This window comes from Eubalaena glacialis, chromosome 4 (genome assembly GCF_028564815.1).
Source record: "Eubalaena glacialis isolate mEubGla1 chromosome 4, mEubGla1.1.hap2.+ XY, whole genome shotgun sequence".
In the NCBI taxonomy this organism is placed as follows: domain Eukaryota; kingdom Metazoa; phylum Chordata; class Mammalia; order Artiodactyla; family Balaenidae; genus Eubalaena; species Eubalaena glacialis.
In genome coordinates, this window is record NC_083719.1 from 78,799,048 (window position 1) to 78,823,900 (window position 24,853).

The 24,853-nt window shown below is 37.4% G+C and overlaps 1 protein-coding gene across 1 annotated transcript in view; it reads left to right on the plus strand.

The window, feature by feature from the left end:
- The window catches only part of LNPEP (leucyl and cystinyl aminopeptidase), a 98,913-nt gene that overhangs the window by 66,781 nt on the left and 7,279 nt on the right, over nt 1-24,853 (plus strand). The window contains exons 9-13 of the mRNA XM_061188009.1: nt 8,679-8,810; nt 11,048-11,208; nt 11,443-11,531; nt 19,566-19,749; nt 20,873-21,026. Coding sequence (XP_061043992.1) covers nt 8,679-8,810; nt 11,048-11,208; nt 11,443-11,531; nt 19,566-19,749; nt 20,873-21,026 — 720 coding nt within the window. The remainder of the gene's footprint in view (nt 1-8,678; nt 8,811-11,047; nt 11,209-11,442; nt 11,532-19,565; nt 19,750-20,872; nt 21,027-24,853) is intronic.

Consider the following 24,853-nt stretch of genomic DNA (forward strand, 5'->3'; position numbering starts at 1 on the left):
GATCATCTTATTAGACGTAGTAAGGACCTTGATTTTTTGCAAAGTGGAATGAAAAGCCATTTGATGAGGGAAGTACCATAGTATGATTTTTTTTTTTTTAAATCAGCCTTCAACATCATATGGAATCAAGATGACTAGTTAGGAGGTTGTTGTAATAGACCAGTGGCAAGATATTGGTGGCATGGACAAAGGTGATAGTACTGAAAGTGATGAGCGATGGTTGGTTTTGGAATATATGGTAAACGTTAATCCAGTAGAATTTGCTAATGGATTAGATGTGGAATTAAGAGAGGAGTCAAGGACGACTTTAAGATTTTTGCCTGAACAGTTGGAAAAATGGAGTTGTTATTTGCTGAAATGAGAAGATTATTGGAAGAGTAGATTTGGGGCAAGAAGAAAAAAAAGTTCAATTTTTGAGTAAGTCTGAGGTGCATAAGTGGAGATAATAGGCATGTAGTTGGATATGAGTCTGGAATTGAGGGGAAGTCTGGTTAGATATATAAATTTGCAGGTCATTTAAAACCCCTGGGGTTGAGAAGATCATCTAGGAAGTAAATTTAGAAAAGAAAAGAAGTCTGAAGATTAAATGCCAGGGGCACCAAAATTTAGTCCTTGAGAAAATAAGGAGGATCCTACAAAAGAGACAGAAAGGGATGGCTAGTGAATAGGGGAGGAATCAAGAGTGGTGTGCCAAGGCCAAGTGCAGAAAGACTTTCAAGGAGGAGTGGGTGATCAGTCATATCAAATGCTACTAGTAGGTTGATAAAGGTGAGCCTGAGAATTGACATTGGATTGACACCATGAGATTCACCAGTGACCTTGATAAAACCACTTTCAGTGGAGTGATGGTTGGAGGATGGCTCAAGAGAAAATGGAAACAGAGCAAATGGAGGTGGCAAATGCAGACAACTCTTTTAAGGAGTTTACTTCAAAGGAGGAACAAGAAATAGGGTGATAATTGGAGGAGGCACAGGGTTAAGGAAAGGAAGGGCATCTTATTTGTTTAAAATGAGGACTGATACATAGTTTTTGTTAATGGAATGTTACAGTAGAGAGGGAAAGTTAATGATGCAGGAGAGAAGGGGATCTATTGGGAACAAGAATGAGCATTTAGAGGACATGCCCAGAAAGGGAGAGACAGCACATCCAGAGGAGGGCCTCTGGAGTGCGGAGTTCCAGTGTTTGGAGTTCTGGAGGGTGAAAGTCCAAAATCAAGGTGCTGGCCAATTTGGTTCTTAGTGAGAGCTCTCTTCCTGGATTGTAGACGGCTGTCTTCTTGCTGTGTCCTCACATGCCGTGTGGCTGACAGGGTCTTGGTGCTCTGGCGTGGTGTCAGGCCTGAGCCTCTGAGGTGGGACAAGGGAGTTCAGGACATTGGACCACCAAAGACCTCCCAGCCCCATGTAATATCAATAGGCGAGAGTTCTCCCAGATATCTCTGTCTCAACGCTAAGACCCAGCTCCACGCAACTGTCAGCAGACTCCAGTGCTGGACACCCCATGCCAAACAACTAGCAAGACAGGAACACAACCCCACCCATTAACAGAAAGGCTGCCTAAAATCATACTAAGTTCACAGACACCCCAAAACACACTACCGGATGCGGTCCTGCCCACCAGAAAAACAAGATCCAGACCCACCCACCAGAACACAGGCACCAGTCCCCACCACCAGGAAGCTTACACAAGCCACTGAAGCAACCTCACCAACTGGCGGCAGACACTAAAAACAACAGGAACTACAAACCTGCAGCCTGCAAAAAGGAGAACCCAAACACAGTAAGTTAAACAAAATGAGAACACAGAGAAATATGCAGCAGATGAAGGAGCAAGGTAAAAACCCACCAGACCAAACAAATGAAGAGGAAATAGGCAGTCTACCTGAAAAAGAATTCAGGGTAATGATAGTTAAAGATGAGCCAAAATCTTGGAAATAGAATGGAGAAAATACAAGAAATGTTTAACAAGGACCTAGAAGAACGAAAGAGAAAACAAACGATGATGAACACCACAATAAATAAAATTAAAAATTCTCTAGAAGGAATCAAGAGCAGAATAATTGAGGCAGAATAACGGATAAGTGACCTGGAAGATAAAATAGGGGAAATAACTACCGCAGAGCAGAATAAAGAAAAAAGAATGAAAAGAATTGAGGACAGTCTCAGAGACCTCTGGGACAACATTAAATGCACTAACATTCGACTTATAGGGGCCCTGGAAGAAGAACAGAAAAAGAAAGAGTCTGAGAAAATATTTGAAGAGATTATAGTTGAAAACTTCCCTAACATGGGAAAGGAAATAGTCAATCAAGTCCAGGAAGGGCAGAGAGTCCCATACAGGATAAATCCAAGGAGAAACACGCCAAGAAACATATTACTCAATCTATCAAAAACTAAATACAAAGAAAAAATATTAAAAGCAGCAAGGGAAAAGCAACAAATTACATACAAGGGAATGCCCATAAGGTTAACAGCTGTTCTTTCAGCAGAAACTCTGCAAGCCAGAAGGGTGTGGCAGGACATATTTAAAGTGATGAAAGGGAAAAACCTACAACCAAGATTACCCAGCAAGGATCTCATTCAGATTCGACGGAGAAATTAAAACCTTTACAGACAAGCAAAAGTTAAGAGAATTCAGCACCACCAAACCAGCTTTACAACAAATGCTAAAGGAACTTCTCTAGGCAGGAAACACAACAGAAGGAAAAGACCTACAAAAACAAACCCAAAACAATTAAGAAAATGGTAATAGGAACATACATATCGATAATTACCTTAAATGTAAATGGATTAAATGCTCCCACCAAAAGACATAGACTGGCTGAATGGATACAAAAACAAGACCCGTATATATGCTGTCTACAAGAGACCCACTTCAGACCTAGGGACACACAGACTGAAAGTGAGGGGATGGAAAAAGATATTCCATGCAAATGGAAATCAAAAGAAAGCTGGAGTAGCAATTCTCATATCAGACAAAATAGACTTTAAAATAAAGACTATTACAAGAGACAAAGAAGGACACTACATAGTGATCAAGGGATCAATCCAAGAAGAAGATATAACAATTGTAAATATTTATGCACCCAACATAGGAGCACCTCAATACATAAGGCAAATGCTAACAGCCATAAAAGGGGAAATCGACAGTAACACAATCATAGTAGGGTACTTTAACACCCTGCTTGCACCAATGGACAGATCATCCAAAATGAAAATAAATAAGGAAACAAGCTTTAAATGACACATTAAACAAGATGGACTTAATTGATATTTATAGGACATTCCATCCAAAAACAACAGAATACACTTTCTTCTCAAGTGCTCATGGAACGTTCTCCAGGATAGATCATATCTTGGGTCACAAATCAAGCCTTGGTAAATTTAAGAAAATTGAAATTGTATCAGGTATCTCTTCCAACCACAACACTATGAGACTAGATATCTATTACAGGAGAAAAGCTGTAAAAAATACAAACACATGGAGGCTAAACAATACACTACTAAATAACCAAGAGATCACTGAAGAAATCAAAGAGGAAATCAAAAAATACCTAGAAAAAATGACAATGAAAACACGACAACCCAAAACCTATGGGATACAGCAAAAGCAGTTCTAAGAGGGAAGATTATAGCAATACAATCCTACCTCAAGAAACAAGAAACATCTCAAATAAACAACCTAACCTTACACCTAAAGCAATTAGAGAAAGAAGAACAAAGAAAACCCAAAGTTAGCAGAAGGAAAGAAATCATAAAGATCATATCAGAAATACATGAAAAAGAAATGAAGGAAACAATTGCAAAGATCAATAAAACTAAAAGCTGGTTCTCTGAGAAGATAAACAAAATTGATAAACCATTAGCCAGACTCATCAAGAAAAAAAGGGAGAAGACTGAAATCAACAGAATTAGAAATGGAAAAGGAGAAGTAACAGCTGACACTGCAGAAATACAAAGGATCATGAGAGTTTACTACAAGCAACAATATGCCAATAAAATGGACAACCTGCAAGAAATGGACAAATTCTTAGAAAAGCACAACCTTCTGAGACTGAACCAGGAAGAAATAGAAAATATAAACAGACCAATCACAAGCACTGAAATTGAAACTGTGATTAAAAATCTTCCAACAAACGAAAGGCCAGGACCAGATGGCTTCACAGGCAAATTCTATCAAACATTTAGAGAAGAGTTAATACCTATCCTTCTCAAACTCTTCCAAAATAGAGCAGAGGGAGGAACACTCCCAACCTCATTCTATGAGGCCACCATCACCCTGATACCAAAACCAGACAAAGATGTCACAAAGAAAGAAAACTACAGGCCAATATCACTGACGAACGTAGATGCAAAAATCCTCAGCAAAATACTAGCAAACAGAATCCAACAGCACATTAAAAGGATCATACACCATGATCAGGTGAGGTTTATCCCAGGAATGCAAGGATTCTTCAGTATACGCAAATCAATCAATGTGATAAACCATATTAACAAACTGAAGGAGAAACCATATGATCATCTCAATAGATGCAGAAAAAGCTTTTGACAATATTGAACACACATTTATGATAAAAACCCTCTAGAAGTAGGCATAGAGGGAACTTACCGCAACATAATAAAGGCCATATATGACAGACCCACAGCCAACATTGTTCTCAGTGGTGAAAAACTGAAACCATTTCCACTAAGATCAGGAACAAGACAAGGTTGCCCACTGTCACCACTATTATTCAACATAGTTTTGGAAGTTTTAGCCACAGCAATCAGAGAAGAAAAAGAAATAAAAGGAATCCAAATTGGAAAAGAAGAAGTAAAGCTGTCACTGTTTGCAGATGACATGATACTATACATAGAGGATCCTAAAGATGCTACCAGAAAACTACTAGAGCTAATCAATGAATTTGGTAAAGTTGCAGGATACAAAATTAATGCACAGAAATCTCTTGCATTCCTATACACTAATGATGAAGTATCTGAAAGAGAAATTAAGGAAACACTCCCATTTACCATTGCAACCAAAAAATAAAATACCTAGGAATAAACCTACCTAAGGAGACAAAAGACCTGTATGCAGAAAACTATAAGACACTGATGAAAGAAATTAAAGATGATACAAACAGATGGAGAGATATACCGTGTTCTTGGATTGGAAGAATCAACATTGTGAAAATGACTATACTACCCAAAGCAATCTACAGATTCAGTGCAATGCCTATCAAACTACCAATGGCATTTTTTACAGAACTAAAGCAAACAGTTTCACAATTTGTATGGAAACACAGAAGACCCCAAATAGCCAAAGCAATCTTGAGAAAGAAAAACGGAGCTGGAGGAATCAGGCTCCCTGACTTCAGACTATACTACAAAGCTACAGTAATCAAGACAGTATGGTACTGGCACAAAAATAGAAATATAGATCTGTGGAACAGTATAGAAAGCCCAGAGTTAAACACACACACATATGGTCACCTTATCTTTGATAAAGGAGTCAAGAATATACAATGGAGAAAAGACAGCCTCTTCAATAAGTGGTGCTGGGAAAACTAGACAGCTACATGTAAAAGAATGAAATTAGAACACTCCCTAACACCTATAAAAAATAAACTGGATTAAAGACCTAAATGTAAGGCCAGACAGTATAAAACTCGTAGAGGAAAACGTAGGCAGAACACCCTATGACATAAATCACTTCAAGATCCTTTTTGACCCACCTCCTAGAGAAATGGAAGTAAAAATAAACAAATGGGACCTAATGAAACTTCAAAGCTTTTGCACAACAAAGGAAACCATAAACAAGATGAAAAGACAACCCTCAGAATGGGAGAAAATATTTGCAAATGAAGCAACTGACAAAGGATTAATCTCCAAATTATACAAGCAGCTCATGCAGCTCAATATCAAAAAAACAAACAACCCAATCCAAAAATGGGCAGAAGACCTAAATAGACATTTCTCCAAAGAAGATATACAGATTGCCAACAAACACATGAAAGGATGCTCAACATCACTAATCATTAGAGAAATACAAATCAAAACTACAATGAGGTATCACCTCACACCATTCAGAATGGCCATCATCCAAAAATCTACAAACAGTATATGCTGGAGAGGGTGTGGAGAAAAGGGAACACTCTTGCACTGTTGGTGGGAATGTAAATTGATACAGCCACTATGGAGAACAGTATGGAGGTTCCTTAAAAAAATAAAAATAGAACTACCATATGACCCAGCAATCCCACTACTGGGCATATACCCTGAGAAAACCATAATTCAAAAGGAGTCATGTACCACAATGTTCATTGCAGTGCTATTTACAGTAGCCAGGATATGGAAGCAACCTAAGTGTCCATCGACAGATGAATGGATAAAGAAGATGTGGCACCTATATACGATGGAATATTACTCAGCAATAAAAAGAAACGAAATTGAGTTATTTGTAGTGAGGTGGATTGACCTAGAGTCTGTCATACAGAGTGAAGTAAGTCAGAAAGAGAAAAACAAATACCATATGCTAACACATATATATGGAATCTTAGAGAAAAAAAAATGGTTCTGAGGAACCTGGGGCAGGACAGGAATAAAGACGCAGACGTAGAGAATGGACTTGAGGACACGCGGAGTGGGAAGGGTAAGCTGGGACGAAGTGAGAGAGTAGCATTGACATACATACACTACCAAATGTAAAATAGATAGCTAGTGGGAAGCAGCTGCTTAGCACAGGGAGATCATCTTGGTGCTGTGTGACCACCTAGAGGGGTGGGATAGGGAGGGTGGGAGGGAGACACAAGAGGGAGGGGATATGGGGATATATGTATATGTATAGCTGATTCACTTTGTTATACAGCAGAAACTAACACAACATTGTAAAGCAATTATGCTCCAATAAAGATTAAAAAAAAAAAAAACCAAAAAAAAAAGAATGAGCATCTAAATTTATAGTAGCACTGAAGTGTGATACAGAAATAAGAGAGTAATAGGTATTAAGTAGTAGGTATTAAGTTCAGTTATGTGTATCTGATAATCTTGATGACTTAACATTGCTACATTTTTATCAGAAGTGAAATTCATTCAAAAAGTATTTGAGTGCCTCCTATGTACCAGGCATTATTTTAGTCATAGGAATTGAGCTTTTCAGTTTTTCCCTAAATTAACTTACAGTCTAGAAGAGGAAATAAAAATATATCTATAGCAGATGCTGGAAGTGTGGTATAAATTGCTTTTGAATATGGAGAAATATGATTTGTGTCTCAAATCGGGGAAGGCTTCACAGAGGAGGCAGTTATTTTAAGACTGGAGAAGATGACGTGCATCAGTGAGTATAGTGTGGCCTTAACAGTTGCATGTCTGACTCTGAATTTTTAGTGTATGCTTACTACCCTATATGTACATTCATATATTCCAAACATATTTGAAGTGAGTCTGCAGGAAGAAGAGAGATCTTGAAAACAACTTCAGCAGCATGACATACTAAAATTTGAAATTAATGTACTCCCTAGCAAAGAGACCTTTGAGAGTTCAGCTACTTTATTGTCTCCAGCAGTGTGCTTTAAGCATTGGAGATAGGGGTGGGGAATGCCACAGAAAATTTGGCATGTTTTAAATTAAAAATATATTTATACTTGTCCTACAGATAGGTTCATCTGTACCATTTTTCCAGAGTCCACATATATGCGCTAATATACAATATTTGTTTTTCTCTTTCTGACTTACTTCATTCTGTATGGCAGACTCTAGGTCCATTCATGTCTCTACAAATGACCCAATTTCGTCCCTTTTTAAGGCTGAGTAATATTCCATTTTATATATGTACCACATCTTCTTTATCCATTCATCTCGGTGCTCTGTGGTGACCTAGATGGGTGGAATGGGGGGGTGGGAGGGAGGTCCAAGAGGAAGGGATATATGTATACATACAGCTGATTCACTTCATTGTACAGCAGAAACTAACACAACATTGTAAAGCAACTATACCCCAATTTAAAAACATATATATATATAAAAACACTTAACTTTTTTTTTTAATTTATTTATTTATTTTATTTATCTTTGGCTTCTTTGGGTCTTCATTGCTGCGCGCAGGCTTTCTCTAGTTGCGGTGAGCGGGGGCTACTCTTCATTTCAGTGCGCGGGCTTCTCATTGTGGTGGCTTCTCCTTGCGGAGCACGGGCTCTAGGCACATGGGCTTCGGTAGGTGTGCCACGCAGGCTCAGTAGTTGTGGCTCACAGGCTCTAGAGCGCAGGCTCAGTAGTTGTGGTGCCCAGGCTTAGTTGCTCCGCGGCATGTGGGATCTTCCTGGACCAGGGCTCGAACCCGTGTCCCCTGCATTGGCAGGTGGGTTCTTAACCACTGCGCCACCAGGGAAACCCAAAACACTTGACTTTTTAACACTAACGCTGAAACAGTGAGTAACTGAGAGACCACACAAAATGGCTCATAGAAGAATTAGTGCAAATAGGAATTTACTCCATTAATTCTTTTTCAAACCTATTAAAATAATTTTTAAGACAATTTCAACATAGTACACAACTGGTTATATGAGACTAAATAACAGTGTATTATCACTGGGTTATGAAAGTATTTGCTTACAGTGATTATATTTTGAATCTTAGATTCTTATCTCTATAAATCTATTGTATTCTATTATTTTCTTCTCTTTTTTGCTTTTTTTTGAATAGGGAGCTTCTGTGTTGTTGATGCTGAAAACTTACCTTAGTGAAGATGTATTTCAACATGCTATTGTTCTTTACCTGCATAATCATAGCTATGCATCCATTCACAGTGATGATCTGTGGGATACTTTTAATGAGGTAAGTGACCTGGATATTTTATTTAGCTCTTAAACTAAGAAGAGAGGAGTTCTTCTATTTATGTTTTTATCAAGTATGTAAATAAGCTATGGTACCAAGGATAGTTATTTAAGAGAGAGGGGAATGGAGCTTAGTATATAAATATTTATGAACAAGAGCACAGAATTATAAGTCATGAAATGGAAGTCCTGGTTTTAATTGTTGAAAAAATTGCATGAGGCCTTGTGTAAGCATCTTTAGTCTATATCTTAATCTCCATGCCTACTTTGTAAGAAAGTTCTCTTTTCTGAATTAGTGTATATTATTATGTTTTCATTATTTGATTTATTTTTCAAAAATCTCTTTTCCTTTCCTTATGTTTTTGCAGTCTTTCTACCTTACATTCATGATTTTTTGCTCTATACTCTGCCCTATGAATCCTCCTATCTTTTGTGGCCATGTTCCTCTAAATTAGATGATATATCACAGTCTGGCTGCCATGGCTCCATACTGCCCTTGGATCATTTTGCTGCTTGGATTTTGTTGTGCCTAGAATTCTAGCAAGCAGTGTCATCAGTTACAAGTTATGCTTCCTAACAGTGTGTGAACCCAGCCTGCATCGTGCACATATGCTGACGGCATAGCCCTTATAAGCGTTTGAATTTGTTACCCTGATCTAGATCAATGGTTTTTAATGTTTGGAAGATCACAGACATATTTGAAAATTTGATGACAGTTCTGGACATATTCCCCCAAAAAACCACAGATATGCAAAATATCACACACAGATTCAAAGTTTTATGGATCCTGGGTTAAGAACCCCTGCTCTGGATCTTTTCCATGTGCTCTCTCTGCTCCCTTGCCTTATCTGAAATTTGGTATCTTCTAATTGTTAACCCTTTTCCCAGAAGATGTATCTTCCCTACTCTCTTGAGTTCTTTTTGAGAAGAAGAATGAGTCCTTATTACCTAAGAGTTGCTTCTAAATCATTGTTTTTCCTCTTATCAGGTAGTAGCATTTCAAATGAAAGCCACATTATTTGCTTTATACTCATTGTATTATCTCCTGACGTTTAGAATATATTTCTGCCTTCCTCACTGACTTCAACTTTTGCATCACAGTGTTTTCCTATCCAGACCTAGCCCCTTTACATTATCGTCAGGTTTTTCAGCATCCACATCAAATTATGCACCGGACTCTTCATTTCAGTTCTGTTTTAGAGACCCAAACGTGCCTTGCTTTGGGGCAAGCTTGTTTTCTTCCCAACCTCTTGTCCAGAAATAAATAGGTCAGAGCCATGAGAAACATAAGGTTAATATCACAAAGCATTTGGGAAGATTTTCTCCATCCTTTTCGGCTCTAAATAAATAGGCGTGTGTCGACTGAGGTGTAAGGCCTGCCATAGTGGCGTGATATTACAAAACATTTTAAGTACTTGATAATTTGAGTTGCTTGCAGAGCCATAGGTCATCTAGAAAAATAATTTGAATCGTAAATTTAGCTCACCTGCTTCAAAGAGATAGTTCAAAAATTGCTTCTTAATCATTGACACCAGATGTCTTAGGGACAGTGAGCTTTGGAGGGTCTGTGAACCTCTGACAGTGGATTCTAGATTTTGTAGATAAATGCATGTATTTTATAGGAAAAAGGGGTATGTGACCATGAAAAACATTCACTGCTGTTCTCTAGAGAGACCTAAAGTCCAGGCAGCCGACCTGTTTATATTTCACTCCTCTGCTGCTGCGGCTCCTGCTCCCAGGCACTCCCACAGGATGAGCTCTTTAAAAGATGAACTTTAACATTTGTGAAAGCAGAGGGTCTGGGGAATAAAGAGAAATCTGGACCGAGAAATCTGGACCTAGCTGATTCACAGGAGTGAGTAGCAGTGCTTCTGATTCTAGACTGTATATCATTATCCATAACTTCTAAATGTTAGTATTGTGACCTGAAGGAGTGCTTATATCTTGTTAGGGGTTTTAATGAACACTCAGTTGGTTGATAGCATATGTGCTGCTTTTTCAACGTAGTTCCTCTCTCACTCTCTTTAGTTATCACTTAGCTGTATTCCAGGTTACTTTCCTTTTAGCAGTTGCTCAATTACCTAGAGTAAAAATGTAAATTCAACTCAGCATTTGTGCTTCTTTTTTGTATTACCATTAAATGTAGTCTCCATAGAATGTGGTAGGGAAAGAGGGAAAGGTACTATAAAATTTTTAGACTGTTTAAGCAAAAATAATTTATTATTTTTTTTTCTATAGGTCTCAAACAGAACACTAGACGTAAGGAAAATGATGAAAACCTGGACCCTGCAGAAAGGATTTCCTTTAGTGACTGTTCAAAGAAAAGGAAAGGAACTTCTGGTGCAACAAGAAAGATTTTCTTTAAATACGAAGCCTGAAATTCAGCCTTCAGATGCAAGGTGAGTGCCCACTCTCTCTCCCCGCTATCTCTTTTGCACCCTCAGGTTAAAGTATTTTTAAATGTTTTGTAATCCTAAGTTCTTAAGAAACCTAACAAGATTATCCCTTTCTGGGAATAGCTTGAAAAATGTCACCTTCCTGCCAAAAAAAAAAAAAAAAACACCCAACAAATTATGTGTAACTGACTGAAATATTGGAGAGAGTGATAATCTTCCAGTATTTTCTTTTTACAGCTCTCTGTGGCATATTCCACTATCCTATGTCACTGATGAAGGAAATTATTCAAAGTATCGATCAGTATCATTACTGGACAAGAAATCAGGTTTGGCTATATTTAACACTTTTCTGAAATGAAATTAGAAACAGCATATTTTCTAAAAATCTGACCAAGCAGCAGAAAGGAGATTACACTTTCCAATGTACACAGCTCTCTGAGCTGGTTCTATGAGACACCTATACAAAATGTGACTAAGGTGAGATTGATTCTATATATCATGCATAAAACTGGTCTTTCTTAGTCATGTGAAATAAGGTATAAAAAATTGCGCTGAATATGCTAGCAGTTGTGGTAGAAAATAGCGAATGCTGTGTTTTTGTATCCTAGATAAATATTTTGTTAGAAGTAGTAGATCAGTTTCTTAAAGTATACTCTGCTGTCTACTCTCTAGGGGTGGGCTGAGGCGACTGCATTTTAATAAGCACCCTAGATGATTCTTATGCATGACAAAGGTTGATTCATGAGACAGATTTGTAGTAAATAATTATTACAAAATGTCCTGTAGACATAGTATACATTTTTTGATAATGAGAAAATAGGGCAAGAAATTATGATTGTGGGAGGATAATAAAATATAAAGATTGTATATGCTGACCCACAAGGAGTCTATAAAAAGAAATTGAAGTGTAGTTTCTAACCATCTGTTAAATACCACTGAATGCTACACCACGTATCCTCTTAATTTACATCCTGAAAACATGAGGCTCTTGGGTTCTGCAGGAACCATTAGTGATACTTTAGATTTATGGAAAGGGAAAATTTCTTGTTTGAATTTGGATCTGTTGTTCAATCCTATATCTTTGAGAGGGGAGTGTAGCTCAGTAACAGTCTGACTTTGGAGCCACATTGCCTGGTTCAGTCATATGATTTTAGGTGAGTTATGTGACCTCTCTGAGCCTCTTTCCCTGAGCTATAGAATGGAGAGAGTAATTATACTTGCGTTATAGTGTTATGTGAGGATTAATTGAGCTCATTTATATGAAGCACCTAGAATACTGCCTGGCACATGTTATGTGCTATATAAGTGATAGTTATCATTATTAATGTTACTATTGAAAAAAATAATTTTTAAGCATAACATAGCCACATTACATAAAATCCAGAAGATGGAGAACAAATCTTACTACCCTATTGTAACTACTCTCATGATTATTTCTTTCTAGTCATTTTTTTAAAATATTTTTTTACTTGGTTGATATTGTGTACATGTGATTTTTATATCTTACCTTTTTTTTTAACTTAACGTATGCACTAATTGACTTAATCTTTCTTACTGTTGGACACTTGATTTACCATTTGTATCTATAAAAAAAATGCCTCAATAAAATTTGAGTTCTTAAATGCTTTCTCATTATATGCGCTATTTCATAGGAATGCATCTCAAAAATGAAGACCGTGTTACCTTTTGTGGTTTAATACCTATTTCCAAGTTGCCCTTCTGTTGTGTGGTAACAACTTATAAGGCCAGTTGAAATATATGAGCATACCAGCTGCATTTCAGTCTAACTGGCGTGTTACAACAACAATTTCATTATTTAAAACACTAAGTACAATTGATGATGTCATCATATCTTTGATTAATACAGCTTAGCTGGAGGTACAAGGAAGTGCTGCCTTCTTGATAAAAACAAAACTTCATACTTTAAGTGGGCCCTGGAAGGATAGTCTCTGACCTAAGAGAGAACAAATAATCCCATCTCCCTATTTATTTTATTTTATTTTATTTTTATACAGCAGGTTCTTATTAGTTATCTATTTTGTACATATTAGTGTATACATGTCAATCCCAATCTCCCAGTTCATCCCACCACCCCACCCCCCCCACAGCTTTCCCCCCTTGGTGTCCATACATTTGTTCTCTGCATCTGTGTCTCTATTTCTGCCCTGCAAACCGGTTCATCTGTACCGTTTTTCTAGGTTCCACATATATGCGTTAATGTACGATATTTGTTTTTCTCTTTCTGACTTACTTCACTCTGTATGACAGTCTCTAGGTCCATCCACGTCTCTACAAATGACCCAGTTTCGTTCCTTTTTATGGCTGAGTAATATTCCATTGTATATATATATGCCATATCTTCTTTATCCATTCATCTGTCTGTGGACACTTAGGTTGCTTCCATGTCCTGGCTATTGTAAATAGAGCTGCAGTGAACATTGTGGTACATGACTCTTTTTGAATTATAGTTTTCTCAGGGTATATGCCCAGTAGTGGGATTGCTGGGTCGTATGGTAGTTCTATTTTTAGGTTTTTAAGGAACCTCCATACTGTTCTCCATAGTGGCTATATCAATTTACATTCCCACCAACGGTGCAAGAGGGTTCCCTTTTCTCCACACCGTCTCCAGCATTTGTTGTTTGTAGATTTTCTGATGATGCCCATTCTAACCAGTGTGAGGTGATACCTCACTGTACTTTTGATTTGCATTTCTCTAATAATTAGTGATGTTGAGCAGCTTTTCATGTGCTTCTTGGCCATCTGTCTGTCTTCTTTGGAGAAATGTCTGTTTAGATCTTCTGCCCATTTTTTTTTTTTTAATTTATTTTTATTTATTTTTGGCTGTGTTGGGTCTTTGTTGCTGCTCATGGGCTTCCTCTAGGTGTGGTGAGCAGGGGCTACTCTTCGTTGCGGTGCGCGGGCTTCTCATTGCGGTGGCTTCTCTTGTTGCAGAGCATGGGCTCTAGGCTTGTGGGCTTCAGTAGTTGTGGCACGTGGGCTCAGTAGATGTGGCTCATGGGCTCTAGAGCGCAGGCTCAGTAGTTGTGGCGCACGGGCCTAGTTGCTCCGCAGAATGTGGGATCTTCCCGGACCAGGGCTTGAACCCGTGTCCCCTGCATTGGCAGGTGGATTCTTAACCACTGCACCACCAGGGAAGCCCCCTTCTGCCCATTTTTTGATTGGGTTGTTTGTTTTTTAAATATTGAGCTGCATGAGCTGTTTATATATTTTGGAGATTAATCCTTTGTCTGTTGATTCGTTTGCAAATATTTTCTCCCGCTTGTCTTTTCATCTTATTTATAGTTTCCTTTGCTTTGCAAAAGTTTTTAAGTTTCCTTGGGTCCCATTTGTTTATTTTTGTTTTTATTTCCATTACTCTAAGAGGTGGGTCAAAAAAATCTTGCTGTGATTTATGTCAAAGAGTGTTCTTCCTGTGTTTTCCTCTAAGAATTTTATAGTTGTCCGGTTTTACATTTAGGTCTTTAATCCATTTTGAGTTTATTTTTGTGTATGGTGTTAAGGAGTGTTCTAATTTCATTTTTTTACATACAGCTGTCCAGTTTTCCCAGCACCACTTATTGAAGAGACTGTCTTTTCTCCATTGTGTATCCTTGCCTCCTTTGTCATAGATTAGTTGACCATATGTGCGTAGGTTTATCTCTGAGCTTTCTATCCTGTTCCATTGATCTATATTTCTGTTTTTATGCCAGTACCATATTGTCTTGATTACTGTAGCTTTGTAGTATAGTCTGAAGTCAGGGAGTCTGATTCCTCCAGCTCCGTTTTTTTCCCTCAAGGTTGCTTTGGCTATTTGGGGTCTTTTGTGTCTCCATACAAATTTTAAGATTTTTTGTTCTAGTTCTGTAAAAAATGTCATTGGTAATTTGATAGGGATTGCATTCTATCTGTAGATTGCTTTACCCATCTCCCTATTTTTAAAAGGGACCAATAAGGAAATCTTGCAAACCTCCCAATAGTATATAATTTTTTGGTGGTATTAGAAATAATTGGACAATAAGAAATCTGCTTTTATTAGCCCTCTACTTTTTAGCTCAGTTCATATGCCAGTTTCTTAAACTCTTTCTGAGATTCACACCCCAAAGTCTTGCTCATATTTTCCTGCTATTGCCGTTTCCTTCTAAGTCCTTACCTGGCACTCTCTGCTTCCACTGCACAAAAATTGTTTCAGCAACTCAAACATGCCGCACTGCCTCTTGTCTCTGGGCCTTTACATATGCTGTTTTCTCTTCTGGAATAACACTCCTGCCTCCTGATTCCTTGGTTTTACTCCTATGTACTCTTCAGATCTCAACTCATCCATTGCTTGCTCTAAGGAGCCCTCCCTCACCCCAAGACAGGTTAGATGCCCTACTTATGTGTTTTAATGATATTCTCTACTTTTTATATACTATAAGTACTGTTTTGTTTATATTTATCCCACATTAGATGTATCCCCCATTGAGGGTGGAGATCTTGGTTACACAAATCACTTTTGCAACCTTATCACTCTATAGGCACATAAAAATTTATTGAATAAATAAATTTAGTCTATAACAACGTGACTCAATTTCAAATCTCACTGTAAAAAGTTCTAGGAAAAGAGCATTCCAACCTTGATGAAATGATACCTTCTGTTTCTCTTCATTTGAAAATATTCTTAGTAAAGGGGAATATATGAAATGCACTATAATATGATTGGTTTAACCTAGAGGTGGAACTGAGCCAATATGTGCTGAAAGCAGTGTCTGCTAATTCCTCTTCTCAACTGTGTTATTTACCTTGCTGCTGCAGTTTTAATTCCTGGCAGTTCAGGTTTTGAAAGTCCACACTGAAAATGTCTGTCCTCACAAAAAGTGTTTGAGGACAGTTGGGTCTTCTTGGTTCCTGATGCTCCTGTGAGAACCAATTTTGGTTTAATTGAATTTTAATTTTTTCTTTTCTCAAAAGAAATATAGCACAGACAGTGACTACAGAGGCTTATTTTATGCCATATGACTTCAGTACAATGTGTTATCTTGGTGGTTTGTTAAATCTATAGTATAGTTTCGTGCGTTCTAATGTCAGGGTTGCTGGGTTAGTCCATTAGCTCAGTCAAATATAGAAGTTATATGTGGTCAATACTTTTGTCACTTTTCCCCATGTACATGGATTTTGAATGGTTAATAGTTTTTTTGCATGAGAAGGGCTGAATGGGACCATTTTTCTAAACTACCTATTGAGGAAATTACACTAAAATGTCTCCCTCTCCCTTCTCTTCCTTCCTTTCCCCCCTCCTCTTTCCTCTCTCTCTCTTCCACATTTTATTCAAACCTAATCTCTTTCACTATAGGAAATTTTTATATTAACTCTAACTTGGAACATTCATGTTTCTAAAAGGATATCACTGTGCCAGAAATATTTCTCTGAAACTAAAGGACATGGCATTGAAATGAAAGGCAGTTGAAAAAAAGAGGAAGGAGGAAGGGCACGTAGTTAGGATTGGATATTTATCATGTGCCATTCTCTGCTCTTGCCTTTTCCCCCTAATAAAATAAGGGGAAGAAAGGAGTACTGGAGAAAGGAATGCTTTTGAACAGAAGGGGATGCATGCAGTTCAACTGCATGTATCATGCTAGCCCTCTGGAGCAAGCTACACAGGAAATTTTGCAGCTTTGTAGTGAAAACATATTTTTTGTTTCTGTGCTTTAATGTTTCTTTATAAAACAGTAGTTGATTTTCATAACTCATTGACAAATGTTTTTTTAAAGTCACTATTAGATTACTTAATCTGGGCTTCTGCCATTTAACATCGGAGTTGCTCACTCTTGTTTTACGACTCAGTGGACTGTGAAAATTGAACTGTTAATCTGTTAATGATTATAATAAATTAAAAACATATGAGGATAGCCTCATCCACATTTGAGCTGCAGGATGTAGTTACCTCCCTTGTGTGCAAAGCTATTATTTTTTGATACCTGTGGTTTTAAGGTCCTCCATTCTGGGTCACTCAGAAGACCTGAAAGAGACTAATATGTTGATTCTTTAAATGATAAATTTCCTCTCTATGCTGTCGCTGCACTGCTTTATATTCTGTCATCGAAATGACAGTAATAATTTCAAGCACACTCCCAGCTGTGTTCCTCCTCTCTACCATCTGGACTTGGCTAGGTTTACAACATGGCAAGTTGCTTATCAGAGAAGATGCTCTGTATTTCAATATTTTCCTGTATCTATCCAATGGGAAAATTGCCATACTTATCATTCCTTGCCTCCTTTGTTGGGAAAGGGAGATTTGAAGCTCTTTAGTTCTTCTTCCCAAGGTCCTTTCTTCATAAAAGCTCTGTAGGAAATTGTGTTTGGTGACCCGGAGAGTGTTGATATTTTTGCGTTAGCTAATGATAAAGTTAATTTCATTAGTCATAGGTTTGTTAAAAATATCTCCAACTTGGAGCAGCTACTGTTGCCATCACAAATAATCCTTAGAACGGCATTCTGCTCTAAAAAAGGAATAAACCCTATTAATGTAATTAATCTTTCCCATGTGTTGCTATAGCAGCAATAAAACAAATTAGTATGGAATTCTTTTTAATGAAAAAGACTGATTATCTGATATGTCATGGTAAGACATGATCAGAATGTAAGTCTTTCCATCTTAAAAATCTTTTACAGTTTCAGTAGAATTTGAGTAACTAAGGCATTAAGAAAATCTGATAAAGTTAAATAATTCATGCTTTTGAAGTTGATCAACCCTAAGACTTAAGGTACTAAAGGGTTTAAATGTGTTTCCAAAGCATTTTATGTGTAAAAACCTTTATATATAATTATTATGATAGTGAATATTTTAAAACAGCCTGAATATTTCCAAATAGGAGATTGGTTAAGCTGTGGTAGGTCTCGAAATAAAATATTCTGAAGATACTTGAATACTGCATATGATGACAGTGGGAAAATGGCAGGAGGTGAAATCTGATAGGTGAAAAGACAGTATAAAATAAATGTATATAGATCCAGTGTATTAAATATTAACTCAGTTAAAATGTTTGTAGGAAAAATCTTGGCAGGAAATATGCCCTGTAATGCTTTTATCATCTGAGTTTAGATTACTTTTCTTATCTCTACTCTTTCTCTTATAATTTAAAAAATTGTATTCTCTACTTTAAAATGGGGAAGAAAACTTACATCATAAACATCGACAAACTTTATTTAGATTTGTTTGAAACAACTTACCATGACATAATCGTTTTGTTCATTCGTTAATTCACTGAGTATTTTTTGAGTACTTGCTAGGAATATTGTTCTAGTGCTGAGGGATTAGCAGTGCACAAACTAAAGCTCATGGGGTTTATAGTCTAATAAATATTAAACCTTAAGATGCTTAGAAGCATACCCTTAACTATTGTTTTAAATTCATGTCCTCACTGCCAACTTTGAAGGACATTTCTTGATTGGTAATTTTAAAGGTTTTTAAAATTCCTATATACATTTTGTAGTCCAGCTTTTGCAGTAATATTTTTTATAGTCACATATTTTTAGCTTCTTGTTAATTGTACGTTAATTGAAATCATTCCATATAAATTTCTAACAGTTCTCTCAGCATTTATATTTAATGGTAGGGGCCAAAAAATGCATTATCAATTTTCTGTTATTTTAACTCAGTAATTTCTTATTTGTGCTTAATGAGACCTTAGTCCTTCCCTAATGTTTATTTTGCTGTCTTTGAATTATGTGACTTTTTAAATGGTTTTGTTTGTCCTTCCTTTGCTAACATAAACAAAGACAAAGGCTGAGATGGAACACATTTTCTATAGTTCTCTCACTGTCTTCCCCTGTGCCTCACCCTGCACACACTGCCCGTCTCCCGGCCTCTCTCCTCTAGCTGCAGTGAACTTGGGAGCCGGTTCAGTGCATGGACTCCGTGTACACTTTCTCTCTGGGCCTTGAACACTCAGAGTCCCTCTTACTTGGCTAACAACACCTGTGTATCCTGAAGTCTCAAATTTGATGTCATTTCTTCCAAGAAATTTCTCCTAACCTTCCCTAGGGGGTGAAGCATTTCTACTCTGTGCTTCTACAGAATGCCATGTTTTCTTTTTCCATAGACAACATTTATATGATATTCTACTCACCTGGTTACATTAGATTGTAAGGTCTATGAGAGAAGGCACATGTCTACCTTGTTTACCATTAAATAAATAATTGTTAAGTGAAGGAGTGGTGATCTTTGTTAACACGAAAATAACTGCCCTGGGAGGCAGACATTTAGTCTCTTAGTGGAATATTACATAATAATACCATATTAACTTTGAAACAAACAAAGTATCTGTTTAATATTTTTCTTTCCCTATTACCTTCTCTCTCTCTCATTTTTTGGTCTGTATTAGTTGTCATCAATCTCACAGAAGAAGTGAAGTGGATCAAGGTCAATACAGACATGACTGGCTATTATATTGTACATTATGCAGACAACAACTGGGAAGCACTGATCAAACAGTTGAAAATAAATCCTTATGTCCTGAGTGACAAAGATCGAGCCAACCTCATCAACAACATCTTTGAACTTGCAGGGTAGAGTATGCTTGTCTTGGGTCTTATTTTGTTTTGTTTTTAAATAAGTATTCTCGAGGAAAAGGACATTATAGAAAAGCAATTCAAAAGAACTAGCATGTATTGCCTGTTAGGTATAATTCATTTTGGAGGATTGGGAAGATATAAGACATATTCCTTGCCTTCAGGGGCTTTATAGTCTATCTAGAAACATCAGCTACAAACATATTGAACAGTTGTGTAATAAGATTTAAATAATATTTCAAGACTGTAGATACCAACAAGCAGGACACATGTTTGCTGAATAAATTGATGTAGAAGTTCCGCATTTGCTTTATTTCATGAGAGGATTCTTGTCAAGCAGCAGGTGTTTTCAGCATAAAGCTTGGTGCTCCCTCACCAGTTTGAGGGACATCTCTGAGAGCTGGAGCACCACTTACCTCCCCAGCCATCCCGCAAGCCACACAGTCCCAAAGCCAAGAATGGCCGTGACCCCGTGTATGAATATCCTCTGAAGAGCAAGATTACTGGTTTAGGTTGTAAATGGGTCAGACACACAAGGAATATTCAAATGTGTTCCTTCTGACTGCTCTTGACCGTCCTATTCTGGTTCATATTTTATGAAGTGACCTTACATCATCTCAGCCATCATTGTTTCTATAAAGTGGTTAATTTTTAAAATGTGCTCACCATAAATTCACAGGAGACCTTGCCTTAACAAGTTTGACAAATTCCCATACAAATAACAAATAAAAAAGTTCTTCCTGATTCAAATCCCCTTTCTGCCACCTGCTCTCACCTGATAAATAAAAGTAATTAATACGTAAATAAAATTAGCACTCTTCATCTTTTCTCACCTAAAATATTACAGTACTTTTCCTGAATCAGTAGCAATTTACAGGTGACTTATATAACAAAAACTGAGCTATTGTTTATTTCTCCTGCGATGTGTCTTTAACCTTGAGTCACACACACGAACTAATCAAAGATAATATTTAGTCTAACTTTACAGAATACCACCCAAAGCTTAAAATTTAGGTCTTCAGGATCCCCCCACCCCCCATCTAGCCATTTGTCTCTCAGCATACATACAGTTCATCTGCCTGTCTTGGCATATTTACTTTTTTGTTCTTTTACCCTTTAGCCTAGGCAAGGTGCCTCTTCAGAGAGCTTTTGATTTGATTGATTATCTTAGAAATGAGACCTCTACTGCACCCATCACGGAAGCCCTGTTCCAGACGGAACTCATCTATAACCTTGAAGAACTGGGGCACATGGATCTGGCCTCAAGACTGGTGGTAAATCTGCCTTTTTGCCAAGTTCTCTTTGTTGCTTGCCTTTCCTGGTGTTATGCGTGTTCCGTTCAGCACTAATAGACTGAAAAAGCAACCAGTTGAATTCCATTTTCTTCACTTAGTTGTGAAATCTTTACTTTGAATCAAAATGTCATTTCTTACCTTGAGTTGATAAAGGGTTAGCATGACATGATCTTGTCTGAATATCAAAATATAGACTTCTGACAAAATGGGGCCACATGAAAAGAAAACGTCTCTATTCAAATCTTGGTTTATTTTTATATAATAAATGCTTGAAATAGGCCCTTTTGCAAAGTAGCGCTCCCCATTAATTTCCTATGGTCATTGTAAAATGACAGTTATGTTTGTACTGAGAATATTCTGTTTTAGGAGTCCTCACTGATAACTGTCTTATGGATGGTGATGCTGGTGAACATAAGTTTCTCTGCAAAGCACTAAAGGAGCCTTGGTATTGGAGACTGTTTTACCTTTTTTAAAACCAATTGCCTGATCTTAACAGTTGTTATTTTAGACACTTTCAGTTATTAAATTGTTGACAGTGTCTCTAAAAGTTTGGGAAGGAGTGATGAATTCTTTGTCTTATCTAATTCTCTGAATCACATTCTGACAACAAGGTTTGCTTTATAAACTAGTCAGGTTTTCCAAGGACCAGGCAAAAGGCAGCTTTCAGGAAAAAGAAGAAGGTGATGGGCCAGGAATTAGATTAAGTCTTTTAGGATTTTGGTGTCCTCACTGTTAAAAAGAAGGTGTTGGATTGCTTTTTTTTTTTTTTTAATCCTCTTTTCTGCTGCTCTTTCTGTTACGCCGCACAACCCCTGTGATGACTTCTCTCATCACGTGCGTGATTCTCAGTGCGGGGAGGGAGTGCAGGACAGGGGGCCATATGGAGTCTGAAAAGCACCTTTCCTACAAGTTTCTGATCTGACCCCAAAGGAGCCACCCCCAATCCCTACCCGTAAGTGAGATGCTTCAGTTAGATGATTTCTGAGGCATCTTCTAATTACTAAGATTTTTATCATTCTTCTATTTCATAAGGCTTTCAACTACCAGCCTTAGTAAAAACCAGCACCTGCAATGTGACCTGGCCCATAGTGACACTCAATAAATGTTGAATGAATAAGTGAGTGAAACATACCAGAAACAAGTACATTTCAGTGCTTATTATATTCTGCACACCCTGCTTAGTGCTTAGTGCAGATTACCTCATTTAATCCTCACACAATGCCAAATAGATATTTCTACCCCCATTACATAGATGAGAAACTAAATAACTTCCCCAGAGTCACTTACCTAGTAAATGATAAAGCTGAGATTCAAACCCAGATTACTTTCACTCCAGACCCTGCTCTTTGTGTTATATGGCTGTATTTTAATTTGTGTTTTAGCAATGTCATCTTTCAGAGGATACCCTTTTATTGGAAAAATCAAAGCCGTTTCTTGCTATCTTTTTTCCCCTTTTTTAAACTGATATTTTACATCAAAATAGTTTGAAGCCTTGTTAAAGTTCATGATGGCAGAAGCCACTCTTCTGCCTGCCTCTCTCCATTAAGTCTGTTGAGGGCCTGGTGTCAGGAAGCACTTGATACTCAGGCTGTCCCTGTGCTGAGAACACAGATGCTGAACTCAGTTCAAGGAGTTAGATCTTTTGAATATTTTCCTACTGTGACACTCAACTAACTCTGCATCTTCATCCCAAATGATGGTTTCCAGTTTACTGGGCAGGTATGTGTTTATTCAGAACATAGCAGAATATACATAACCCCAGTCCATGGGATTAGTGGTTAGAGGGCAAGGGCAGGAGGCTTAGTATGTGTTTGTAAGACCCTTACTGCTGGAGGTCTTCATGCACTTGATTGTTAGTTAAAAGTCATGTTAGCTTTAATTCAAGAGGGAGAAACTGTCTCTTTAAAATTCTTATTCTAATCTTAGGGCATTCTAGTAGCATTAAAATTCTCAAAATGTGAAATCTGACACACCATAGATGAGATTAGAATGGCAGACCTTTCTGAGACCTTAGATCCAATCTTCAAATAGTATTTGTAATTAAGACTGATGTCTAATTAATTTAAGTCAGTGTCACCAGAGCATTGTGTACATTTATTGGTCACTGTGTTATTTCAGCTGCACAGACCCACATAACATATATTACCCATATATCGCATTTTGTGATGTCTGCTGTGGTGTGTGGTGGGTAGGGTCTGGAAGCACATTTGAGTTGTGTCAAATTGTTCACATCTGATGCTAAAATCTGATCTCAGTCATATTCCTGTTTCATCACTTATAACTCTGTCACTCTTTTACATATGAGGGCTTGGTGGGATAAACCTTTTGCAATAAAAGCTGACACTTCACTTTTAAGAAGCTCAGTTGACCCAAGAAAGAACTCCCTGGGAACATCAGTGTAAAATTAAAGCAGTAAATCAAAATGTAATATATAACATAAGTGCCAGCATCTTGCCCTGTGTTTTATTTTTAAAACCATTTTGTGTTATTGTTGTTGCATATTATTGCATGTACATAGCTTGTATAACTCATCAGTTTATTCCCTCTCCCTACCATCTTCACTTTATGAAATCAGAGGATTGAATTCTATTGTTTAATGAGGTTAAATTTCAAAAAATTAATGCAGAACCGTGGAAAAACAGGTTTAATTTTATTTGAAGCACTTGCTGTGATTTATTAATATTAAAAATATAACTTGAATTACTTACAAAAAGATTTTATAATCCAAATTTTCTAAAAACAGAATTATTCTTTTTTTAAATAAAATCTTTTACTCTTTTATGTTATCATTTGAAATATTTTTTTCAAATGATAAAAATGATCCAGCTTGCAGGACATTAGTTCCCCAACCAGGAATTGAACCAGGGCTGTGGCAGTGAAAGCGCCAAGTCCTAACCACTGGACCGCCAGGGAATTCTCCTGAAATATATTTAAAATCAACTGTTTGGGGACTTCCTCTTGACTCTTTGGTACAGGGTATAAATAGTAAAGTTATACCCCATAATTCCAATGGAGTAACTGCTCAGGAATTAGCTTTAGCATCTTCAAGTGTCAGGTTTCCCATACTGCCGGTACTTTAAAGTTCTATTTTTCCCCACTGGCTTCTTTGTTTTAGTAAACTCTTAAGGATCATTGCCATTTTTCTCCACTGAATTTTTTTTAATGGTATTGTAAGTATGGAACTTTTTTCTCTCTCTCTCTCATTCTTCCTTTGTTTCTTTTTGACAGTTATGAGTAGCTTTTAAATTTCTTTTCTGCATCATAATGCTATCATGAAGCCATTGAGAAAGTCAGGACAGTGGAAGACAACATGTGCCAGTGCAGTCATGTGTATCCAGCAGGATCTCCTGCATTGCTTTTATGTTCCTTGCACTATCAGTCAGCATGGCAAGTATTTTTCCACTCTACATCTTCCCAATGACTGGCAAGCTTTGTTACTCACACGTTCCACAAGGTGTCTGTTCTCTATTTCATTGCTTTTGAAGCAAACAAACAAAAGGGAGTTGACATGTTATCACAAACTTTGAGTCCATCTTCTTGTACAGATTCTTTTTTCCATTCTCATAGTCAGATCCACAAGAGACTTATTCAGAGAAGGTCTGGTGAGAAAATGGCCTCAGCAGTTTAAAACTCTCCAACTAGGATTCATTTTAACTATTGACAGAGGCACTCTAGAAGAATATTATGCTCTGTGAGGAGCCTGAACTAATTTGGGGGGGTTAAGAGGCGTTGTATGTGGTCATCTGTGGCACTTGACTACTTGAGATGAGACGTGGCGGTGATGGTGTTAGAGTACCAGTGGGAGG